Source organism: Capricornis sumatraensis, chromosome 4 (assembly GCF_032405125.1).
Source record: "Capricornis sumatraensis isolate serow.1 chromosome 4, serow.2, whole genome shotgun sequence".
Taxonomy (NCBI): Eukaryota; Metazoa; Chordata; class Mammalia; order Artiodactyla; family Bovidae; genus Capricornis; species Capricornis sumatraensis.
Genome location: NC_091072.1, coordinates 125,472,104 through 125,492,428, shown reverse-complemented (window position 1 = coordinate 125,492,428; position 20,325 = coordinate 125,472,104). Strand labels below are relative to the sequence as shown.

The following is a 20,325-nucleotide window of genomic DNA, read 5'->3' as shown; positions in this document are numbered from 1 at the left end:
ATTTTATTGAAATATTTTATAACCCAGTTATTTTTATGGAGCCAGTATAGTCTTGCAGGAAAATCTCTGGATTAGGAGTCAGGATGCCTGAGCTCAAGTCCTGGAACCTACCATCAAGTGAGCTCTGTGATTTTTTTTTTTTTTTCTTTAAGAAAGACTTTTATCTAGTTTGGAACTTGGTGAAAAGGAGATTGTTAAAGATAGTGACTGTAACTGATGACAGTACAATAGGAGAAATGAGACATTAGTATATATTCAGTGTTCTGAATGTCATGAAAGAATGGTATGAGTTTATTTTAGGTTAAGATCAGTTTCGCTCCTGTTGCTCTTTAATATCTGTTAATATGGAAATAATCAGAATATGAACTTAGCTATTTTCTGCATTTCATCTAAAACTTTTTGTTTAGCACATTGATATGCTTTCTGCATTTGCTTTAGTATTTTGGGTTGTTGGGTGACTGAATCTTTGTTTCTTGATTTATTTTATCAGAGAACTCAGAGTAGATAGTATTCTCTAGAGTAACAGTTATACTTCAGTGTATAGTCAATGGATCTATTCCTTTGAATATTACACAGGTACAATACTAACCAGCCATTCCAATTTAATTATGGTTGCTAGGATTCTTTCTTCTACATTCTGCTGTAAAAATAGAAACCTTTCTGGGAGGAGACATCTGAAGATCAGTTAAATACATTATCATTCTTTACTCCTAGATACTTTAGTGTATGTTAATATTTCCTAAGAATAAGGATATTCTTTTGCTTAACAACAGTACAACTGTCAGTGTCAGTGAATTAAGCATTGATGGAATATTCTGAAATGATTTTTAATACAGTTAAAAAAATAATTGTATTGTAATTTTAGAAGTATTTTTAGTGCAGAAAAATTTGAAAAATGACTAATAGCCAAATGAATAAAAATTGCCACTAGAAAACCTTGTTTTTAATTTGTTTTTTGTCTTTCTTACCTTTTTTCTAGATAAATATATAATTTTTCCTAGACAACTACTATCTGTATTTTTATGTGAACATATTTTAGATGTTATTAAGATTTTTGTTCCTAAAACATTTTTAATGGTTCTAGAGAATTCCAGTATATGAGTAAAAGATGATTTATTTAATCAGGTGTCTGGTAAATGTTTAGATTGTATCCAGTGATTGCCTATTATAAGTAACCATTTGGTATACATCCTTTTGGGTAAATTTTTACAATTATATGTTTAGGATGAATTCTTAGAAATGGAATGTCTAGGTCAAGGAATATGCAGTATTTTTATTTTATTTTATTTTTTTGACCTTCCCTCATGACTTGTGGGGCTTCCTAGGTGGTAGTATTGGTAAATAATCCACCTGCCAATGCAGAAGACTAAGAGAAGTGGGTTCAATCCCTGGGTTTGGAGGATTCCCTGGAAAAGAGCATGGCAACTCACTCTAGTATTATTGCCTGGAGAATCCCATGGACAGAGGAGCCTAGCAGGCTACAGTCCATTGGATCATAGAGTCGGACATGACTGAAGTGACTTAGCACATTTTTCATAGTTTGTAGAGAGTAGCTTCTGTATTCAACATCACTCAACTCCTGTGGCAGATTCCCTCAATTGACTTGTCAATTGCCCAATTGACTGTCTTTGTGGCTGACAACTCAATGCAGAATCCAAGTTGAAATTCTGGTCCTTTTTTTCCAATAGCAATTTTCCTGTGACCTGAAAACATTTCACTTTTACCCACAAACTCAACATTCAGTAATTGGCTGTCTCATAGTTTAAAACTGTTTAAAATGAGGGTTTAATTTAAATGTCAGGTTTAGGAGTTTTCTAAATGTTGAATGCTGGTAAGTCCAGCTGGTGTATTATTAAAGTGAAAGTGAAAGATGCTCAGTCGTGTCCAACTCTTTGTGACCCCATGGATACAGGGAATTTTCCAGGCCAGAATACTGGAGTGGGTAGCCTTTCCCTTTTCCAGGGGATCTTCGCAACCCAGAGATCCAACCCAGGGCTCCTGCATTGCAGGCAAATTCTTTACCAGCTGAGCCACAAGGGAATCCTGGTATATTATTAAAGCATATGGGTAAATCTTGTTCCTTTAATCTCTTTTTGATCTTGTGATAGTTAAATAAAAAGATTTAATGTCTATATTTTTGAAGAAAAATAATGTATTTTTCCTATATACATAGGTAAATATTGCAGGTTCAGAAATGAAACTGTGAGGATATGTAAAATAAAATTTCATTGACAGGAAATATATCTGAGTAAGGAAGGAAAATTTTACTCAAGGACAGAGCACAAGCACTGGGGGCAGTGACTAGTGGTTGGAGGTGGTAGCACTGAAGACTGAAAAACAATTTAGTATTCAAAGGAAATTTGAAAATGTGTAGCGTATTACAGCAGAGAAGGCAATGGTGACCCACTCCAGTACTCTTGCCTGGAAAATCCCATGGATGGAGGAGCCTGGTAGGCTGCATGCAGTCCATGCGGTCACTAAGAGTTGGACACGACTGAGCGACTTCATTTTCACTTTTCACTTTCATACATTGGAGAAGGAAATGGCAACCCACTCCAGTGTTCTTGCCTGGAGAATCCCAGGGACGGGGAAGCCTGGTGGGCTGCCATCTGTGGGGTCGCACAGAGTTGGACATGACTGAAGCGACTCAGCAGCAGCCGCAGCAGCGTATTACAGAGAATTATGCTTGTAGAATTGGGAGGCTTCATTGCTTAAATAACATTTCTACTTTTCAGATTTTCTAAAATAATTTTGCCTTCGTTTTATAGGCTGCAGAGATTTTTGATGGAGGAAATGGGGAAACCCAAACTACATCTCCTGCCATTCCTTGGGCTGCTTTTCCTGCAGGTAGTATAGAGTAACTTAGAATGTTTTTCTTATTCAATACTTTTGTCTTTCTTTTGAAAGCCCCTTTCTACCTTTGCACTTTGCCTTCTTTGATCTGATAAATGGAATGACCCAAATTTAACCTAGTTTTTTGCATAACTAATTATGAATTGCATAACAAATTCTGAAATGATGGCTTGAGGCATGATTCCAAAAATGATACCATCAGCATTAAAATGGAATTAAAGTACAATTTGCATTTCCAAATTTGTTTTAGTTTTAGAAAGGTGAGATCCCAAGTAATTTTTTAGTGTCCAGTTCATTAATTAAAGACTTCTTAATATTCTAAAGATTATTTGTCATCCCCCACAGTATTTAAATTTAGAAGTATTTCTATAGGAAAATCATTCAAAAATATTAAGAATTAAGTCATCTAAGAAATGAAATACAAAAATAAATTCCATTATTGAGAAGTATTTTGTGGAAGAACTAATGTTCAGTATTAATATAATTCATATCTAAATATTATTTTGTGTTTTCTTTTTTTCTGCCAAATTATTATAAAGTCAGGAGTCAAAGATGAAAATATTCTTTAACAGGTCTGTCTCAGATTATTAGAATGATTCATTTTACAAATATTTTTGAGTACCTTTTATGCATGAGACACTATGTAGACATGTCCTTTACTTCAAGGAAAGACAAGGCAAGCATATGTATATATGTAATATGAAGCAGATTGTGATTTGGGAAGAATGATGATCATCCATTTTTTGTCATCTATTCCTTTAGTAAATGTTACTTCATGCCTCAAATGAGTCAAGTATTATCCTTGAAACTGGTTATATATCATCTGTCTGGCCTCTGAAGGATGAATTTAATCTCAATAGGCAGAGATAAGAATGAAGAAAGATTTTGAAGGGAGAAAAATGCATGGAATAAAGGTGTAAATGTGGAAAAGAGGATGGCACTGTTAGGATGCTCATTTTTGTTGGAGGGGTATAAGTGTTGTTTCCTTTGCCTCAAATTGCTTATCTTTTTCCTACTGCTGCTCTCCCCCACACCCTTGCCATATAGACTCATGTTTGTTTTATGTATTGTTTCTTACTTTATTATTTCTTTTTCTGGGAAGTTTTCCCAGAGAACCTTCTCCCATCTACATGTACATGTTTTCTGACTTTCATGTTAGACTGTAAGTTATGTAAGGCTGCATCTATTTGTTCTGTTGTTATGTTTTAACTGCTGAGCATAGTACCTGGATTGTACTTGGTCCTTTAATAAAAGAAAAAAAGGAGTGAATGAATGAATAAGTAACTGAATAAATGACTAGACTAGGGTGACAGCAGAAGGTGGGTAGGAAGACTACTAATATATTTACATAATGGTTGAGGATTTTCAGCACGCCATTATGTATTTGTTTTTTGTGAAATAGGTAGGGCAGCTGCATTCTTCCCATTGTTCAGATAATGAAATGATAGCTTATGAAAGTTTTGGAGTCTGATACAGATAAATATGTTTAGGAATGAAATCTAGACTTTCAGGTTCTTGTTTCAGTTTATTGTCAGGAACTCTGTCTTTTGAGAAAAGCATTAGCAGGACTGTCTGTCTGACTGATTGCATGTTTGGGTGAAGGAGGAGTCAGAGTTGATTTTTAAGGTTACAAGACTTGGTTCTAAAAAGGATAGTATTGCCATGAAAGAAATAGAGAATTTAAAAGAGTTGGTTTGGGACAGTATGAGGCCTTGATTAATTTGTCTTAGACATGTTTATTTAAAGTACCTAGAGTTCAGGAGAAAGGTGGACTGGAGGTCTTGGTTCCGTAGTTTTCCCACTGATATGACAATTGAAGTTGTAGGAGATCACAGTGGGAAGCCGCATATAGAACAAATAGAGTTAAGTAGAGAAATTTAGATGCCCATAGTTAGGGAACAGGAGGAAAAAAAGAGACGAGAAATAAGGAGAGTATGGAATAGTGCAACACAGACATCAGACATAGAACATTTCAAATGGTTTTGTAAATAAAGACTGAGTTGGCCTAGTGTGCCTAGTGATTAGTCTGCTATAGGGCTGGCAGTCAGTTAGAGGATGATTTCCTTATAGCAACTGCGATAATTTGCCTCTGAGACTATCTGTTTTAGCCTTCAATACTGTCAATCAAAGGAGGTACCTAGGGACATGCATTTTTCTGTAGTATTAGCATCATTTACTTAGTGGGATCTTTTAAAATACTAGATTATACGCAGTGCTGATAATAAAATTTAAAAATTATAGAGTAAATGAAATGCACATGTTGCTTCTTCACAAAGATTATTATTTCTAGGCCCATCTCTCCTTATGGTGGGGCATCTAATTAATGATACGTGTCTATGCACTTCCTTAATCATAGGAGTTGGAGAATGTAGGATGTGAATGAATATGAAATTATGAATCTCCTTTTTAATTCCTGCCTTTACTCTTAGTAAAACTGGGATAAATATTGCCTCATTTCAGTAAAAGCTATTCAGTGAGAATTGGTATAGAATTTAAAGACTCAAGAGAGTTTTCTATAACAGGTTAACCTGGGGTATCCTCTAATACACATTAATGAAGTCTCCTTTATATACATTTGGGAAGGTCCCCTGGAGGAGGAAATGGCAACCCACTCCAGTATTTTTGCCTAGAGAATCCCATGGACAGAGGAGCCTGGTGGGCTACAGTCCATGGGGTCGCAAAAAGTCAGACATGACTGAGCGACTACTGCTGTACTGCTATTCAGTGAGAAGAATTGCCTCAAGCATTCTCCTCTCTCCTTCATAGCCTTACCCTCTAGCTTGTCTCCCTGGCTGTTGTTTGAAGCCTATGAATCAAACTGTGATCTACATTATGTTTCTAGATGATGTCTGCTGCTGTTTGCCATTGCTTCTGGTTGTCATACCTAGGGCAGGTATGACATCCCCTGTCTGCTTACTTGAGTCTTATTTTTCTTGTTAAAAAAATACAGTTCTCACTGAATTTGTTCCATTTCTCACAATTGCTCCTTGGTCTGAGCTACTGTATCTTTTTTTTTTCTGTCTCATTTCCTTGGCCCTTGGCATATACCAATTTGTGCCTTTTAAAATTTATAAATAATAAAAATTTAATAAATAATAAATATGGAATATTTCTCATTATATGCATTTAACCACAATTTTAAAAAAGAACTGACTCATTTGAAGAGACTGATGCTAGGAACGATTGAAGGCAGGAGGAGAAGGGGATGACAGAGAATGAGATGGTTTGGATGGCATCACCAACTCAATGGACATGAGTTCAAGTAAACTCCGGGAGTTGGTGATGGACAGGGAGGCTTGGCATGTTGTAGTCCATGGGGTCGCAAAGAGTCAGATACAACTGAGCGGCTGAACTGAACTGAATTAATGATTTATTGGAATATATTTGATCTACAGTGTTGTGCTAGTTTCTGCTGTACAGCAAAGCACATCAATTATACATATACATATTGAAATATCCACTCTTTTTTAGATTCTGTTCCCATATAAGTCATTATAGAGTAATGAATAGAGTTTCCTGTGGTATACAGTAGGTTCTTATTACTTACCTATTTTATATATAGTAGTGCATATATGTCAATCCCAATTTCCCAATTTGTCCCTTTCCCCACCATATTAATCAGTTTTGTGTCCAATTCAGTATTTTTAGTTATATTCATATTGTTGTGCAGTTAATCTCTATAACTTTTTCATTTGTAAAACTGAAACTCTTTAGCCATTAAACAGTAACTACCCAATTTCCCCTCCCTGCAGCCTCTGTCAACTCCCATTCTACTTTCTATCTCTATGGATTTGACTACTCTGGATATCTCATATAAATAGAATCATCTAGAATTTTCCTTTTTGTGACCAGTTTATTTTACTTTAGCATGATACATTCTCAAGTTTCATCCAGGCAGTAGCATGCATCAGAATTTCCTGCCTTTCTAAGCCTAAATAATATTCCAGTGTGTGTACAGACTATATTTTGTTCATGTGTTCATTTGTCCATGGACACTTAATTGCTTCCTTTGGCTATTGTAAATAATGCTGCCTTCGACATTGGTGTACTAATACTTTTAAAAATATTAGTTTTTCAGTGTGACATTCGTCTCTGCATGTCTACTTTAGTCTAAGCCTTGGAGGGCAGGGACTGTGTTTTAAGGTTTTTTTGAATCCTAAGTACCTAATATAGCATTGTGCCTTGCTAATGAACAGTGCTTGGTAATTGTTTCTTGATAATGAGTAGAGCAGATTTACTTTCCGGTAACTCTTTTTGATTACTTTAATTCTTTGAGAGTATTTAAATAGCCTGTTAATCACAAGTTAAAGGAAGGCAAACTTAAGTTTTCCTTAAAAATTACAGTAATCTAGAAAAAAACACCTGGAAATCTTAGATAATTATTCAAGGATGGCTAACAAGCTATTTCGTCTGGAGCTCAGCTAACTTTCCTGGTCATTCCACATTTAGACAAATAACCTGGGGATAATGATTAACAAGAGTAGTCACAGATTCTCAGAAAGTGAACAGCTATTTAGCTATTTTTTTATTTTCATTTTCTCCCCTGGTCCTACAGTGTGTTGGCAGGTAACAGTAGAGGACAGCAGCAGTTAGGCTGAATTTTAGTTCAAGATGTAGGAGTGTAGAAGCAATAGTAATAGTATCCAGTTCTTTTACCTCCTTTTAAAAATATTATTTTTCTAACGTTTTCCCAAAGAAAAGTCATTCCAGATTTTGCATATCATAAGATATCAGTAATTTTTTGAATTGGCTTCTTTTATGAATTGTACTTTTTTAGAAAAACAATTTTTTGGCTGAGAAATCTATTTTTTCAGAATCATTTTTGAGCAATTAACTGTCTTTTGTAAATTTTTAGAAGAGTGGTAATACTCTGCTTTTTAGAAAAGTAACTTTTTGAAATGATTGTCTATCTTCGAAATGAATGTCTAGCTTTTGATATACATATGTTTGTGTTCCTTTATACAAATGCAAATGTATACACACACACACACGTGTAGACATATACTCCACTTTTACCTTGAATGGAAATTACCTTTCCTACTGTACTCTTTTGAAGGAAGGATTTTATCTTTTCTTGACCTTGCAGACTCTAAGAACATTAGACTGTTAGTCTTAGTTTGGCTTTTGTATATTTTTTATTGTGCTTTCTGAATTCAGCAGACTCAAAGTTACAGAATCCATGATGTTTATTTAAGTTAATTATTTAACTTGTTTGTTCATTCATTCGCTAATGCACTCATTTATCACGTTTGAAAATATACTGTATATCTGACACAAAGTACCATGTGCCGTGGACCAACTTATGCCACTTTCAGTGATACCATATGAAAAGAGTCATCTCAAATGACGAGATATTCTGTGAAATGTAATGTTAGTACTGGCAAATGATTTTATCAATAACATTAGCTTCAAATCTATGATAGAGGTTGCACGAAAAGTATATTAGGTCAGCAAGTATCATCATGATGCCGTTGTATTCAATGTGGATGGTGCTGTTTCAGAGGCAAATGACTGCCCTTTTTTACTTTTAACTGTATAAATGTAAATTGCCTAGAAGGTGAGGTCCAAGGCAAAACCTTGAATACTGTCCTTTCCAATATGCTTCCAAGTTCCTTGCAGCGCTACACAGACCACATTAAAATGCATTAACCATCAAAGGTAAAAGCACGTGGTCCAGACAGATAACTTTAATCCAAATTAGCTCCTTCAAAACAGCTTATATAGGAAGCAACTAAACTGTCTTTCACAAGCCGACTCTTTAGAAGGAATAATGGGAGTTGGACCAGCAGATGTTGAACCGAATAACTTAGATGTGGTTCACTTTGCATCTGGAGCTATTTGCATACAAAGCCAACAGGAAAGCTCAAACATTTTTCTCAAGACATTGGCAGAAAGAAACCTGGATTACAGATGCCTTTTTGATTTCATGGTTCAGTTTTTCCATTCTCCATTCTCCTGGCCAGGAAAACCTAGAACAACAAATCGGTTCTTTTATTAATATCCCATTACTCTCCTTGCTAACCCTGTTTTTCCAGTAGAATCTGTGTTACGCATCTATAAGAACTCAGAACCTGAGTCCACACATTTTTTGTTTGAGAAAAAGTTGTGATATTTTCTTTCAGATTAATCTGTGGTTTGCACACAGGGATAGTAAATATTAATTGAATTCATTGGTCTGATCTATCTTTGAGGTAAAATTTGAAGATGACTTACTACATGTTCACCTACTGTATTATAATAGGCAGTATGGGTGATGTTTGAAAACTTTCCATTGCTTCTACTTTATATCCACATTGGATATTTTTTGCCAGGACATCAACTGGATTTCAGTTGTAGTGTAGTAATTTTATAATATTGTTACACTGGATGTTTGAATGGAAGGTTGCCAGTTAGCTTCTTTTTGCTACTTGCATTTTTTTCTTACCTCCCTAGATTTTTAACTCACCTTTATTTTTTCTGAAGTCAACTTTATAAATGAGGACTAAAATGTTTAGCTTCTATAGAGGTATGAATTATTCCTGTACATATATTAGGCCTTATGTGGATTTTCAGTAATTTATGCAACTTTTGTCTTCATTAATGCATATAATAAAGAATATAAAAGTGATATTTATTATGACCTTGAAGATTAGGTTTGTAATGTGTTTTAGAATCCATTATCTCTGACACTGAATGAGGAGTTCTGGTTTTTGCGTTTAGCTAACTGTGTAACTTCTCTGAAACTCACTTATTTAATCTATAAATTGAAGGACTAGATGATATCTAAATGTTCTTCCAGAGTTTGAGCTCCATGTTTATTTCTAATTTTTTTCTGATTATAGTGTCTGTAATATGAGTAGCCTTCAGTAGGTGAATCATACCACCTCATTTTAACTGCATGGTCCCACTGACACAGTGCTGATCTAATTATACTTAATCCAAAAACATAGCTGTAAACCTAGAACACAGATGTCACTATAAAGAACTATAATACTGAAGAGAAACTTTTCTGTGCATTTTAATTATTATCAGTTACTGTTTAAACTGATTTATTTTCTGATATTTTATGGTACAGTCTGTATCTCTTCTATCTGATTCTGAGCTTGCTTATTAAAAAGACAGTGGTTTCAGCAAAGGAAACTGTAAGGAAGATGAAAAGACAACTCTCAAAACGGGAGAAATTAATTGCAAATGAAAGAACTGACAGAGGATTAATCTATAGAATATAAAAGCAGCTCATGTAGCTCAATATCAGAAGAACAAACAACCCAATCAAAAAATGGGCAGAAGATGTCAACAGACATTTCTCCAAAGAAGCTATGCAAGTGGCTAATAAACACGTGAAAAAATGCTAAAAATTGCTTATTATTAGAGAAAAACAAATCAAAACTACAATGAGGTGTTACCTCTGGTCAGATTCTCCATCATCAAAAAATCTAAACAATAGATGCTGATATGAATGTGGAGAAAATGGTGTGGGGGGCGGGCAGGAAATCCTCTTGTACAGTTGGTGGGAATGTAAATTGATATGACCACTATAGAGAGCAGTATGGAGATTTCTTAAAAAACTAGCAATGTAATGTGGCAGTCCCACTACTGGGCATATACCCTGTTCAGTTCAGTTCAGTTGCTCAGTCCTGTCTGACTCTTTGCAGCTCCATGGACAGCAGCACCCTGAGAAAACCACAATACTGAAAGACACATGTACCCTGGTGTTCATTGAAACACTATTTACAATAGCCAGGACATGGAAGCAATCTAGATGTCCATTGGCAGATGAAGGGATAAAGTTGTGGTGCATATATACAATGGAATATTATTCAGCCATAAAAAACCAAATTTTAGTCAGTTTCAATGAGGTAGATGAACCTCTAGTGTGTTATATCATTTCAGTTCAGTTCAGTTGCTCAGTCGTGTCCGATTCTTTGCAGCCCCATGAATTGCAGCACGCCAGGCCTCCCTGTCCATCACCAATTCCCAGAGTTCACTCAGACTCATGTCTGTCGAGTTGGTGATGCCATCCAGCCATCTCATCCTCTGTTGTCCCCTTCTCCTCCTGCCCCCAATCCCTCCCAGCATCAGAGTCTTTCCAATGAGTCAGCTCTTCGCATGAGGTAGCCTAAGTATTGGAGTTTCAGCTTTCGCATCATTCCTTCCAAAGAACACCCAGGACTGATCTCCTTTAGAATGGACTGGTTGGATCTCCTTGCAGTCCAAGGGACTCTTCAACAGTCTTCTCCAACAGCACAGTTCGAAAGCATCAATTCTTTGGCACTCAGCTTTCTTCACAGTCCAACTCTCACATTCATACATGACTACTGGAAAAACCATAGCCTTGACTAGACGGACCTTTGTTGGCAAAGTAATGTCTCTGCTTTTTAACATGATATCTAGGTTGGCCATACCTCTCCTTCCAAGGAGTAAGCGTCTTTTAATTTCATGGCTGCAGTCACCATCTGCAGTGATTTTGGAGCCCCCCAAAATAAAGTCTGACACTGTTTCCACTGTCCCATCTATTTCCCATGAAGTGATGGGACCAGATGCTCTGACCTTTGTTTTCTGAATGTTGAGCTTTAAGCCAACTTTTTCACTCTAGAGTGAAGTAAATCAGAAAATGAAGAACAAATATTGTATATTAACACATGTGGAATCTAAAAACTAGTATTAATTTTTGCAGGGCAGCAGTAAAGACTTAAACACAGAGAACAGACTTGTGGACACAGTGGAGTATGGAAAGGTTAGGACGAATTGAATGTCACATTGAAACATATACCTACCATATTTAGAATTAGCCAGTGCATATTTGCTGTATGACATGCAGGGAGCTCCATGTGGTGCTCTGTCATAATCTAGAGGGTTGCAATGGGGTGGGAGGAAGGTTCTAGTGCGAGGGGACATATGTATACCAATGGCTGATTCATGTTGATGAATGGCAGAAACCATCACAATATTGTAAAGCAATTCAGTCCAATTCAGTTGCTCAGTTGTGTCTGACTCTTTGCGACCCCATGGACTGCAGCATGCTAGGCCTCCCTGTCCATCACCAACTCCTGGAGTTTACTCAAACTGATTTCTTTTAGGATGGACTGGTTGGATCTTCTTGAAGTCCAAGGAACTCTCAAGAGTCTTCTCCAACACCACAGTTCAAAAGCATCAACTCTTTGGCACTCAGGTTTCTTTATAGTCTAACTCTCATTGCCATACATGACTACTGGAAAAACCATAGCCTTGACTAGATGGATCTTTGTTGGCAAAGTAATGTCTCTGCTTTTTAATATGCTGTGTATAAAGCAATTACCTCCAATTTAAAAAAATGAAAAAGAAGAAAAAATAATGGTTTGATTTGGAATATTAGAATACATGTAAAAATGTTTGTAATAGAGCTTTATAGAAATTTTTTCCACATTATTAAAAATGATGAAGGCTTGGCAGTGACTCTTCTCTGTAAGATAAAGGTAGTGTTCTTACTCTTGATGACAATGCTGAATTAACCGACAGCAATAGCAACCAAAACTTACGCTCTGTCTGGCTCAGTAACGCTAGAAGTTTTTGTCAAATGTTCTGATATGAATATGTACATTTCCTTATAGGTCTCCTTATACATTACACTAATTGACTCAGAAAGTAAACTTCTTATTCTTTGTGACAGATAGGGAGACATACACATATGTGGTAAAAATGCATGAAATAATGTTAAAGATATACAGTGAGCATTTCTTCTTTTTAGGTAGGCCCCTAGTTCCACTCCCTTGATATAACTTATTTACACTTTTTGTTGAAACCCTCCAGGTATCTGCCAGGCGTATATAACGTGAATGTATCCTCCTCCTCTCCTGAGATAGGCATAGCATACTGTACGTATGTACATGCTATCACCTCCTGCTTTTTTCCCACACCAGGAGATTTTGCTACAGGAGTACTTGTCCATCTTCCAGATTCTTGTTAGTAGTTGCATGACACACTTTTCAATGGATGTGCCATTATAGACGTAACCAGTTATTTTACTGTCAGTTTTTTTCTGTTACAAGTAGCCCTAGAATGAATTTTCTTGATGTATTTTCGCTAAAGCTGTTTTAATTTAGCTGATAATATTATATTGTTCGTGTATCTTAATGGAAAGATTAGTTAAAATTAACATATTTCATTTATTAATTTCACTAATATGAGCAGAAGGCAAACATTCTCTTATTCTAAATAATGTCAAATTTTATATTTATGTAGCCATATATAAGAAAATGTTGGTCACATTGGTTGCATAAAATGACCACACTCATGGTAATTTTATGAGTATGTGCTTAGTTGCTCAGTTGTCTCCAGCTCTTTGCCACCCCATGAACTGTAGCCTGCCAGTCTCCTCTATCCATGGGATTCTCCAGGCAAGAACACTGGGGTGGGTTGCCATTGCTTTCTCCTGGGGAGCTTCCTGACCCAGAGATCGAACCCAGGTCTCCTGCACTGCAGGCGGATTCTTTACCATCTGAGCCAGCTGGGAAGCCCAAAGAGTGGTTTTGCTCTCAACCCCATGGACCTATAGCCCACTAGGCTCCTCTGTCTTGGAATTCTTGCAAGAATACTGGAGTAGGAAGCCATTCCCTTTCCCTTTATGAGTATGTTGAAAATAAAATCTTTAGCTGGCAGTCTTCCCTAGTGGTTCAGTGGCTAAGAATCTGCCTGCCAATGAAGGGCCATGGGTTTGATCCCTGGTCTGGGAAGATTCCTCATGCCTCAGGGCAGCTAAACCTGTGCGCCACAACTACTGAGCCCGTGTACTCTAGATCCTGTGCTCTGCAATAAGAGAAGCCACCACAATTAGAAGCTCTTGCACCACAGCTAGAGAAGGCCTGCACGCAGCAACAAAGACACAGTGCAGCCAAAAATAAATGAAATTAAAAATCTTTAGCTGTCTATGAGCAAAGTAGCATGGTAGGTTGAAATAAACTTCAATTGTTACACGGTATTTTTTAATGTGTCAAGTAATGTTTATTGCAACACTGTTTATAATAGCTTAAACTATTTTTGCCTGGAAAATTCCCCGGGAAGAGGACCCTGGTGGACTATAGTGCATGGGGTCACAAAGAGTCAGATACAACTTAGCGATGTTAAACAACAACAAAGCTAGTTTTCTTTAGAATCCTAAGTCTGTAATTACAGTTACTAAAATTCCCCTGCAGTGCAGAAGTCACAGGTTGGATCCCTGGTTCGGGAACATCTCTGGACAGGAGATGGAACCCACCCTGGTATTATTCTTGCATGGGAAGTTCTATGAATATTGGAGCCTGGTGGGCTACAGTCCATGGGGTCTCAAAGAGTCAGACATGACTTAGTGACTAAACAAGAACAAGAAATAACCCAAATGTCAGTCACAAGGAGAAAGCTTAATATTTGGGGATATATTTATTTGACAGACAACCATACACCTGGAAAGCTAGCAAATTACCACTGTACATAAAAACAAGAAAGAGTATCCTGAACATAGGCACTGTTTTCACAGTGTCTTTAAGGGATCAGTCAGAAGTCTCAATTGACAAAGTGTTCTATAATTCAGAGCCTAGTACTAAAATCTGAAGTTTACAGTGTCAGCCTCCATTTGGAGTCCTGGAATTCTTGTTCTTCATGATGTTGAGGGTTCTGTGTTTTGGCCAGAGAGCTAGGCTTGATACCGGTTCATAGTGGGCCCCATGTCTGAATCTGCCAAAGGGTGGAAGTTGTCATCTTTGTACTCACTCAGGACAGCGTGGGGTAAGGAGTGGGGAGTAGATTTCAGATAAAAGGGAACAGTGGATGAATGGGGTAATATGATACTAGGAAATACTTCTGGCTTAAATTCTCTGGATGAAGGTCAGAGGCAAAGACCAGACGTGAAGCTAACAGAACTGCCTGTGTCTCTCATTTCTTCTATCCCTTTCCCCCTAGGATTCTTGTTTTAGACTCTAAGGCCTACCTCAAGCTTGAAACAATAAAATCTTCTACTGTGGGAAAATTCAAGTGGCCAAACTGAAGTTTGAGGGGCCCATGGGATCGTGACACTTGACAGGATGATTGGACCAGCACAGCCAGAGGTTCTGCTGCTGTGCCTGCTCACACCTGACTTGATGTCTTTGGACTGATGTCTTCTCATGAACACTGTTGCTTCAGTGTGTTCTTTGTGCTCACTCAGGTTGAGTTTTCAAGTACTTCTTCCTCTTTTTGAAGGTTGGGTATTTGATCTTCTCAAATAGAGTCTCCAACCCTCTGTGCTGTTCTATAGATGCTGCATTTCTGGGGATCCTCTTTGAGGAGTACCATGATTTCTTGAGATTTTTGAATCTTCTGATCTTGCTCTATTCCTGTTCCCTCCTTGTGGTTTTATCATGTGCAGCCTACCCATCATCAAATACTGTAGGTTCTATGTTTAATTAAACTCGGTATCTTTTCACTTCTCTACTTCCCTAGTTGTGTGTGAAGTCGCTTCAGTCGTGTCTGACTCTTTGTGACCCTATGGACTGTAGCCCAAAAGGCTCATCTGTCCATGGGATTCTCCAGGCAAGAATGCTGGAAGGGGTTGGCATGCTCTTCTCCAGGGTCTCTTCCTGACCTAGGGATTGAACCTGGGTTTCCTGCATTGCAGGCAGATTCTTTACCGCTGAGCCACTGGGGAAGCCCATTTTCCTAGTTACTGCCCCAGTAAAAGGTCCCATCATGTCTTTCTGGGATGACTTCTGGAGTTTTTATTCCCACTCTTAAATCTCTCCCCACTTTTAAGTGGCACCCAGAGGTATGGGCCCCAGTAAATACTCATAAGTAAATCTTGGCTATATGTGGAATTTGATTTTAAAGTTTAGAATTTTTTTTTTTAATCTTTGTGGCTTCCTGAATTATTGCTGTTGCTGTTCAGTTTCTAAGTCATGTCTGATCTTTGCAACCGCATAGACTGCAGCACGCCAGGTTTCCCTGTCCTTGACTGTCTCCTTAAGTTTGCTTAGATTCATGTCCATGGAGTTGGTGATGCTATCTAACCATCTCATCCTCTGCCACCCTTTTTCCCTTTTGCCCTCAATCTTTCTGAGTATCAGGGTCTTTTCCAGTGAGTTAGCTCTTTGCATTAGGTGGCCAGAGTATTGGAGTCTCAACTTCAGCAACAGTTCTTCCAATGAATATTCAGGGTTGCTTTCTATCAGGATTGACTGGTTTGCTCTCCTGGCAGTCCAAGGGATTCTCAAATCTCCTCCAGCACCACAATTTGAAGGCATAAATTCTTTGGCACTTAGCCTTCTTTACAGTCCAACTGTCATATCCACACATGATTACTGGAAAAACCGTAGCTTTGACTATATGTTGTTGGCAAAGTGATGTCTTTGCTTTTTAATACACTGTCTAGGTTTGTCATAGCTTTCCTTCCAAGGAACAAGCATCTTTTAATTTCATGGCTGCACTCAACATTCACAGTGATTTTGGAGCCCAGGAAAAGAAAATCTGTCAGTGCTTTCACTTTTCCCCCTTCTATTTGCCATGAAGTGATGGAATTGGATGCCATGATCTTAGTTTTTTGAATGTTGAGTTTTAAGCCAGCTTTTTCACTCTTTTTTTTTTTTCACCCTCATAAAAAGGCTCTTCAGTTCCTCTTTGCTTGCCCTTAGAATAGTATTATCTGCATATCTGGGGTTGTTGATATTTCCCCCAGCAATCTTGATCCCAGCCTAACATTTTTCATGATGTACTCTGCCTATACGTTAAATAAACTGAGTGACAATATGCAGTCTTGCTAGACTCTTTTCCCAATTTTCAGCTAGTCAGTTTTTCCATGTAAGGTTTTAACTGTTGCTTTTTGACCCACAAATGGGTTTTTCAGGAGACAGGTAAGGTGGTCTGGTATTCCCATCTCTGAGAATTTTCCACAGTTCATTGTGATCCATACGGTCAAAGGTTTCACATAGTCAGTAAGCAGATATAGGTGTTTTTCTGGAATCCCCTTGCTTTCTCTGTGATCCAGCAGATTTTGTTGTCACTTTGATCTCTGGTTTCTCTGCCTTTTCTAAACTCAGTTTATGCATCTGGAAGTTCTCACTTCACATAGTGCTGAAGCCTAACTTAAAGGATTTGAGCATAATCTTCAGTTCAGTTCACTTCAGTTGCTCAGTCCTGGCCAACTCCTTGTGGCCCCATGGACTGCAGCACGCCAGGCCTCCCTGTCCATCACCAACTCCCGGAGTTTACTCAGACTCATGTCCATCAAGTAGGTGATGCCATCCAGCCATCTCATCCTCTGTTGTTGCCTTCTCCTCCCACCTTCAATCCCTCCCAGCATTAGGGCCTTTTCTAATGAGTCAGTTCTTTGCATCAAGTGGCCAAAGTATTGGAGTTTCAGCTTCAGCATCAGTCCTTCCAGTGAATATTCAGGACTGATTTCCTTTAAGATGGAGTAACGGTTGGATCTCCTTGCAGATCAAGGGACTCTCAGAAGTCTTCTCCAACACCACAGTTCAAAAGCATCAATTCTTGGATGCTCAGCTTTCTTTATAGTCCAGCTGTCACATCCATACATGACTACTGGAAAAACCATAGCTTTGAAAAAACCATAGCTTTGACTAGCTGAACCTTTGTGGCAGAGTAATGTCTCTGATTTTTAATAAGCTGTCTAGGTTGGTCATAACTTTTCTTCCAAGGAGCAAGCATCTTTTAATTTCGTATCTGTAGTCATCATCTGCAGTGATTTTGGAGCCCCTCAAAATAAAATGTCACAGTTTCCGTTGCTTCCCCATCTATTTGCCATGAAGTGGTGGGACCAGGTGCCATGATCCTAGTTTTCTGCATGTTGAGCTTTAAGCCAACTTTTTCACTCTCCTCTTTCACTTTCATCAAGAGGCCATTTAGTTCTTCTTCACTTTCTGCCATAAGGGTGGTGTCATCTGCATATCTGAGGTTATTGATATTTGTCCTGGCAAGCTCTATTCCAGCTTGTGCTTCATCCAGCCCAGCGTTTCTCATGATGTACTCTGCATAGAAGTTAAATAAGCAAGGTGACAATATATAACCTTGACATACTCCTTTTCCGATTTGGAACCAGTCTGTTGTTCCATGTCTGGTTCTAATGATTGCTTCTTGACTTGCATACAGATTGCTCAGGAGGCAGGTCAAGTATTCTGGTATTCTTGTCTCTTTAAGAATTTTCCACAGTTTGTTGTGATCCACACAGTCAAAGGCTTTGGTATAGTCAATAAAGCAGAAGTCGACGTTTTTCTGGACCTCTCTTGCTTTTTCGATGATCCAGTGGCTGTTCGCAATTTGATCTGTGATTTCTCTGCCTTTTCTAAATCCAGCTTGAACATCTGGAAGTTCATGGTTCATGTACTGTTGAATCTTGGCTTGGAGAATTTTGAGCGTTACTTTGCTAGCATGTGAGATGAGTGCAATTTTGCAGCAGTTTGAGCATTCTTTGGCATTGCCCTTCTTTGGGATTGGAATGAAAACTGACCATTTCCAGTCCTGTGGCCACTGCTGAGTTTTCCAAGTTTGCTGGCATATTGAGTGCAGCACTTTCACAGTATTATTTTTTTAGGAATACCTTTTAGAACTATAAATACATAGTGATGTTTTTTCCTAATCTTATTCCTTTAAAAAGTTTGTCTGCCTGACATGAAGGTTGTGATTATTTTCTATTTGTCAAGTTAAAGGTCAGAATGAAGGAAAGTGGGTAAAAGGTAACTCAGGTCATTTGTGTAGAAATTTTTAAATTTATTTTGGCAGATATCACAGAACTGTCACAATATGGTAATAAAATATTTCTTGCAGTTGGTTATTATGTAACCCTTTAGCCATATAAATAAAACTGTTACTGTCTTCAATCATTCTTTGACACTTATGAATATACAGCAAGTAAAACAAAAGGAAAACTTTGCTGATAGAATTGCTCATTTAAGAGTAAACAGACATTTATGGATTTTATCAGTCTATTAGTCCTTAAAGAACATTCTCTAGTAATTTACTCCTTGGTCTTATGATCTGAACACTAATACTTTGTGTTTTTTTATGAAATACGTAATGAAATTTAAGAATTTCATTTCTAAATTGTTAAAGATTAGATTCTCATTTGATTACAATCCTGTGTGGAGTCAGGGCATAGAACTTTTACTTTCTACCTTCTTTTGTTTGTTCCCCCACCCCCACCCCCATACAAAAAGTATTTATTGTATATCAAGTACAGGGAGAACAACGCAAAACAGCCATGATGAAAATGCTATGAATTTGTTACCTAACATTTGTCAAGTGGAGCACAGGCTGCCTTATGGTGAGTTTAGTCCCACAGCAGACTATAGGAGAAGTTGAAATGAATAAATTTATTGCTCATAGGTCCTGGAGGAAGTACATGGCATGCCTTGTGGGGGCCACTTGAGAAATGAAGCTAGAGTGCAGAGAGAGAGTATGGAAGAACTCAGGGCATATGCCTTTATTTGTGTCCCTGGGTAGAGGTCTTAAGGGTTTCAGGGTAAATCGGGATTGCTCAGTTTACACCTGAAGAGCAGGGTATAGGATCCTCAACCAGCGGTCTTATCAAGGAGGTGCAGAATGTCTTGGGAGGCATGGGGGGACTGCTGATCACAAGTGTTGTAGGGGAAGTCGTATTAAGAACTTAAATTTGCTTGTGACCTGTATGTGGGCTGTTATCACAGGGCGTGTGCTTGCCCACGAAAACTATGGCAGGTTATTGTCCCCGCAGGCCACTTCGCCAAACAAATGAATTTGGAGGCAGTGAGACTGTGGAGTCACTTAGCTAAACTCTCGACATAGAGGATATATACTTTCATGACTCCTTCAACCTTGTAAGGTACACAAATATTAAACAAACAGTTACATTTCATTATTTAATTATAACTAGGATATCATTTTTAAGAGCTGAAACTCCAGTACTTTGGCTACCTGATGCGAAGAGTTGACTCATTGGAAAAGACTCTCATGCTAGGAGAGATTGGGGGCAGGAGAAGGGGATGACAGAGGATGAGATGGCTGAATGGTATCACCGACTTGATGGATGTGAGTTTGAGTGAACTCCGGGAGATGTTGATGGACAGGGAGGCCAGGCGTGCTGCGATTCATGGGGTAGCAAAGAGTCGGATGCGACTGAGCGACTGAACTGAACTGAACTGAACAGGATATCAGGATAGCAGGAGCAGAGAGTGAAGTGAATACTCTCTGGGAAGGATATTAGACCACTGTCAGTCCAAATAGGGGTCAACATCAACAGGCCAAAAAAAAAAGGGCCTCTTATGTTTAGGGAGACAGACTCTTCTGAAAGACCTGAAAGCTTTGCAGTAGAGAAGGGGACATTGAGACAACATTTCTAAAGATACTAAGTTTTGGTAGTGTCAACATTCTTAATTTTACGTTTGTTTTTCAGATTTATTAACATCCCTTTCATGATTGCTCTTCTCTTTTCTCTATTTTGTTGGGCTTATTTTTGTATTTTTTCCTAATTTAAAAAATTTGATGCCTATCTTGTTAATTTTAACCTTTTCAAAT

General features: G+C 37.9%; 1 protein-coding gene across 2 annotated transcripts in view; it reads left to right on the top strand.

Annotated features, from left to right (window-relative positions):
* The window catches only part of CCDC91 (coiled-coil domain containing 91), a 409,281-nt gene that overhangs the window by 96,034 nt on the left and 292,922 nt on the right, over positions 1–20,325 (top strand). For both annotated transcript variants that reach the window (XM_068970284.1, XM_068970285.1), the window contains exon 3: positions 2,769–2,847. In XM_068970284.1, coding sequence (XP_068826385.1) covers positions 2,769–2,847 — 79 coding nt within the window. The remainder of the gene's footprint in view (positions 1–2,768; positions 2,848–20,325) is intronic.